Source organism: Thamnophis elegans, chromosome 10, assembly GCF_009769535.1.
Source record: "Thamnophis elegans isolate rThaEle1 chromosome 10, rThaEle1.pri, whole genome shotgun sequence".
Classification (NCBI taxonomy): Eukaryota; Metazoa; Chordata; class Lepidosauria; order Squamata; family Colubridae; genus Thamnophis; species Thamnophis elegans.
Genome location: NC_045550.1, coordinates 22,131,611 through 22,137,391, shown reverse-complemented (window position 1 = coordinate 22,137,391; position 5,781 = coordinate 22,131,611). Strand labels below are relative to the sequence as shown.

The window sequence follows — 5,781 nt, the reverse complement described above, 5'->3', positions numbered from 1 at the left end:
GTCTCTAGTTGTTCGGGTTTTCTCCCGCGTAGAATTGGAGATGTCTTGGCGACGTTTCGACGAAGTCTCATTCGTCATCTTCAGGCTGCTTCAGACTACTTCAGGTTTGGTGTTTCCAGGAGTAGTGTGAGATCTTGGCTGTTTGTTCCTTTTAACTGCCAGTAGGGGATTAAATTTTAACTGCCAGTAGGGGATTAAATTTTAACTGCCAGTAGGGGATTAAACTGATTGGGTGGGGGCTTGGCTGTGTCTTGATTAGGTGGAGGTGTGTCCTTATTTGGTGGAGGTGTGTACTGTTCTGATTGTTTGGGGGGTTGTGGCAATGTTCTGTTTGGCAATCAGAACAGTACACACTATATATGAAATGTCTGACAGTGTTAAATGGTAATATTATTTACTATGTGTTGCCCTTTATAGGTAAAATGTAAACATATATCAGTTATATGACTTTTTGATGCTTGCTGGAAATTCAGTATACAACCTTTCGATAAGTAAATAAATAAAAAATAATTTTTGGGACCATATGTAATAAGACCTTCTGCTCCTATTAATGTGAGAAAGTAGTCTACAGCTTGTTTAGTAATATAAAAACATTTCCAATAAAATAAACTATAAACTGTTGAGTGGTGGGAGGATGTGACTTCTAGCTATACATTTGGAAAAATGGCAAAATCTAGTCTACAACAGGATGCATCCAGAAACTGTTCCCTGTAATGATTTTGTGTCCTTTGTTCTCAGCCTATCTGTCTTCAAACTTTGCTGTAATAGACTGCATACTCTTTCTTTGAGGGGCAAGGCTGTGCAATTTCTCTTGTCCAACTGGTTCCATTTTGCATCAGCTCTTGATTGAGACACAAAGGGGGCTTACAGTTGTGCCAGTTCTTCAGGAGCTTGTTCATGGTTCCTTGATCTACGATGCCCAGCAGTTGTTCCTTTTCTTCCTCTGAGTCTGATGGTGCCTTCTCAGGAATGTGCATATGTGTGTGGCCCACAAAGGGGTCTTTGTTCATGTTCTCAAAGAATTGCTGGACACAAACTTTGGCAAAACTCTTGGCATGTTTTGTACATGTCTCTTCAAAGAGTTTCCGCTCAATGTCAATGTAGTGGGACCAATATTTGCTCTTCAAAAAGGCAGATTGAGTAAAGCAGGGACGTATGGCTCGGGCAAGGAAAGCCAGCAGAGTTACTAGCAGCACAAAGACCCAACCTGTTGCCTGCAAAGGGAAAGAAGAGTCATAATAATATACTAAGCTATTAAAGTGGGTAAGCTAGGGGTCCATCTTGATTTTACTCATAATTCTAAAGCTATGTATTTTGTTTAGTTTCCATTTAGTGTCTTTCCTGTTTTACACCTAATTACTTCATGAAAATGTCCTGGCAACATCATTTTTCTTCTGAATCTCTATGACATTGTCTTCATCTTATCATCAGCCTATGCGTGAGGTAGTCTGAAGTTCCATTAAGTTGGAGATAAAGTCAAGGGATCAGTACAAAACAATGCTAATTAGCCATTTTAGACAAATGCAGGAACATGCCCTCTCTCTAGTCTAGTCCAAGCTCAGCCTATCTGGCATATCTGCCCTTATTCTCATGTCATCTCTGAAAGAACTATGCCAGTGCTATATATTAGTAGCTTATTAGAATTGTACAATAGAGGTTCAATAGTTAGTACTGTCAGTATGTAAATAAAAGCATTTACCAGTTTAGTGCGAAGTGAAATGATGAGACCACAAACCTAATTACCCAGAAAAATCTGAAATTTAGCCTAAAAGAAAACAAAGAAAGATGAGACAAACCCTAAGTCCTACTTGTGACTTGATTCCCTTTGTGACTCTAATCTGATTCACCTTCGGTTAAAACAGAATGGACTATGGGAGGAGGAGCATAGGAGAGCTGATAGGCAGAACTGTATAGCCAGAACTACCCCATTCCTATGGCAGGTGGAATAATGTGCAAACCAAACCAATGTGTGGCTTTGTAGTGACAAACTTGATTGCTTTGAATTCTAGATATCTTAGGTTAGGGTTACACTAGAAGCCAGGTTTGTATTGCATGGTGATTTCATGTACAAAACAGCATCTCCATATAGTTGACTGTACAATTGCAGAGATTCCTATTAAGACAAGGCTTTCTTTAGGGTAGGGTGAAGTGGGTTGGGGTGAGAGAAGAGGACGGCAGCAAATGTTCTGTGTCCCCTTCGTGATAACAGAATGGAGTATTTCCTTTCTAATTCTATAAAGATCTGCTGCAAAATGCATTCAAGTCATATGAGCAGGCAGTATTCATTATGTGCGAAAAGCAATATGCTTTAATATGCAACATAAGAAGGATTAAGGCCTTTAGTGCCAGATTTTAAAAGTTGATAATGTCCTTATGGGTTGACTACCTGGAAGTAATTTGTATCTCATAAGAGGTGCAGGAAATGTGTGTTGACAACAAACAACAGAATATGCTTGCTCTGGCTATAAGGTGGAATCATGGATTATGTTAAACTTCTTTTGCATGGCAAATGAAATATGGAACAGGGAAGGGTAAAGTAGGAGGCAACATCCATTCTTTTATTAGCTTTGAAACATACATAAAACCATTAAATTGGGAATTAGTTTGTGCTTTGTAGCGCATATACATAGTTGAATACACAATCTTTCTTCTAATCCTCATCTGGTACAAATATATCTTCATTTTATTCTCACAAATATAAGTAGATCACTATGAAGAAAATATGTACTATAATAAGAGTAATTGGTTTCATGAGAAAAGAATCTTCATGAAATATTTTATGATTGCTATAAAGCTAGATCTAAAAAAAGATGAAGGCAGGGTGTTATCTCACTCAAGGCTTAAGTGTGGCTTGCCAGTTGATCTTTGGTTGTATATAACTTGGGAAAATGCTGAAATAATTGAAAATCTGTAATTTAGATCTTGCCAGATGGCTTCCTCCACAACCACACTTCAGCCATAAATAGTCCCAAAGTTGCTTTTTTTAGGAGGCAACTGGACTTTCCTGTTTTTTCCTTGAAGATCTTTCGCTTCTCATCCGAGAAGCTTCTTGATGAGAAGTGAAATGTCTTTAAAGAAAAAACAAGAAAATCCAGTTGCCTCCTGAAAAAAAAAGCAACTTTGGGACAACTATGACCTGGATGACTGAGAATCTTTACAGATCTTTATCCATAAACATTGGTTTTACCCTGCTATGCAGGACTTATCTATACTCGTCATCTTCTGTTGCTTAAGCTGGCCAAGGCTGCTGTCTGTAGTTTGTCAATAGAGGAGTATTAAAAAGGACAGCCAGCCTCAACTCCTTCTCATCAATCCTTCAGCCCAATTTCTTATCCCAGGTTGAGAGGAAAAAATTGCAATGGTCACAGAGTGAGGAACCAGTAGTTACTTTTTATTGTACAAATGAGATGACTATAAGCTTAATGATGCCTTGTCCTCTCATGGGGGAAGACAACCCTAAGAGTTTCTACCTATGGAAAAGTCCTTCCTCTGCAGCTCCAGAAGAGTAAGTTGATATTAATCATCTCAGTTTCCAACCCTTTGATTCTTTATCATGATGATTGGAGATGTGTCAATTTAAAGACAGTGCTGCCTCCTTATGTAAAAATCCTCAATGCCTTAGAAGTTATTTCAGAGGCTGTAGATAGCTAAGTCCAACTTCTAAGTCTTTGGAATCAAACACAACAACCTTTCCCATAGCAGCCTCCTCTAAACGTGTTCCTATAGCATTTCAACCCCCATAATCTGGCTGGGGGTTTATAGAAATTGAAGGCCAACACAGTAGGAAGGCACAGACTGGGTATTCTATATGAGCTAACTTGAATAAATTTCTATATTCATTATTGTTTGCTTACCTGTGAAATGCAACGTAGATACCTGATTGCCACTTCTCTGGCAATCAGTTCTTGACCAGTGTAAATATCATTGCAGGGTATCTGGGCTAAAATGTTCCTGATCTCCTTCTCAGGAAGGTGTCTATAACTGCTGTTTCCAAGTTTGTGCATGGGAACGGAGGTACTGAATGCACAGATAAAACATTCCCCATGCAACAGTGTGACTGAGATCCAAATTACAGGAGCAATTATAGCCCGCTGAGCCATGGAGCAGAACATGTAACGCAAGACAGCTGGGTCTTTCTGCCGTTTCCCTATGGGTCTTTTCCATTCTTCAGCCAACATGGAAACATTGTTATTCATCACAAAACCAAACAAGAACAAAACTAAGGGAGGCGTAAACAGGATACCCATCCCATAAGCCATATTGTAACCAGGTAGACATGGGCACTTGAAATCAAAAGCCACATAGATCTGTGCACTCAGGAGAGCCATAATGCCACATATGCCATTCATAAAGGATTCCTGGTTGGACTGGAGGAACTGGAATATCATTCGGAATTTATCCATCTTCTTTGTTGCTTTATGAGCACTCTCTTGTAGAAATATCAAAAGGGTCCCTCAATTTTCCAGACGTTACAAAGAAAATGACAATAAGTGTAACATCCAACTTTTTGCTTCTCCAGCCATTTTTTCATTATTCAGAAAACATGCCTCTTCAGTTCTCAATTGCAGTCTATAAAAAGTTACTTTACCTTTCACCTCTGTTCTTCCCAGGATCTGGAAGGTAGTGTATTAGCAGCTCTGAACCATCAGTTCTGGACCATTTTAGATAAATCTTGGCTTAATACAAGGAAGGTTTCTTCTATGTCTCTCTCCCTTCCTATCTTTTTAGTAGTCTAATGGTGCTTCTTTCTGGAGAAAGCAGATGTTTTGATTCTGTTTCAAACACTTTTCATTTGTATCAGGAAAGGCATCTCTCTGATTTTGGTGAAGATGTTTGCAAGATGGGCTCCTCCCACAGCCCCTAAAAAAACAGGATGCTCCACTTGCAGAAAGAAAGAAGAGAGCCTATGCAAAATGATGGGTGGGATGGATCCATTCTGCATAGACAGATTCCTAGGCAACAGAAATATTATTAAGTGGCTTTCTCTCTTTCTTTTTGGTACTGTTTTGAAATTGATAAATCAACCTCTCCTTGGTAGGGGAATAGGGTGGGCTGGTATTTATGGTTCATGAAAAAAGAAGTAAACGTACATACTTTCCCCCCCTAAAAATAGCTGTCAATAAATCAATTTCACTGAATGGAGACCAAAAAAACAACAAAAACCCCAACCACTTCAAACAAAGCCAAACAACATGCATGTAGCTCTAACGTGCCTGGCACTCCACTACTGCCTTAAAATAACTCTCTTGGGCCAGCATTACCCTTGGGCAGAACAAAGGTTTGTGTTGGGCTTGGGGAATCACAGAGCTATGTGCCATTCAGCCTTCCCTATGGCCACTGGGATAATTTGCTGGCTTTTCTTTGGGCCTTTTTCCACTGCTGAAGTGAAGCATAATATGCCAGTCCTTGAGCTGGTACTGTATCAGCATAATGTTGGGTACTTCTGCTTCCTCTATAATCACTCACTGCTCCTAAATGATAGGGTCCATAGTATAGAATCATAGGGCTAGAGGGACCTTAAAGGTCTTCTGCTACTGTGTACATGGCACATTGAGAAAAAGGATTAGTCAGTTCCTTCTTTTCCCTTCCCTTTTTTCCAAATAGTCACCAATCACTTCCCTTAATGTGGGAGGTGGATGGGGCTTAGGGTAGGGATGATTTCTCACACATGATGGCATCACATAGAAATAGAACTTCAACAGGACTAACAATTCAAATAAATAGTTCAATACATAATATAGTAACATATATAAGGAATCTAATTTACGTTTAGCTTCATGA

General features: G+C 39.3%; 1 protein-coding gene across 1 annotated transcript; it reads right to left on the bottom strand.

Moving 5' to 3' along the window:
* Positions 1–749: 749 nt before the first annotated feature.
* Positions 750–4,403, bottom strand: CALHM1 (calcium homeostasis modulator 1). The gene is made up of 2 exons (XM_032225631.1): positions 3,855–4,403; positions 750–1,214 (listed from the first exon to the last, which is right to left on the bottom strand). The coding sequence occupies exons 1-2, from the start codon at positions 4,401–4,403 to the stop codon at positions 750–752; spliced, it is 1,014 nt and encodes a 337-aa protein (XP_032081522.1).
* Positions 4,404–5,781: the final 1,378 nt, after the last annotated feature.

Excerpts from the sequence above, each read along its gene's own strand:
- CALHM1 (XM_032225631.1), bottom strand. The coding sequence starts at position 4,403 with ATGGATAAATTCCGAATGATATTCCAGTTCCTCCAGTCCAACCAGGAA. Across the intron at positions 1,215-3,854 it reads ATCTACGTTGCATTTCACAG|GCAACAGGTTGGGTCTTTGT; the intron begins GTAAGCAAACAA and ends TTCCCTTTGCAG.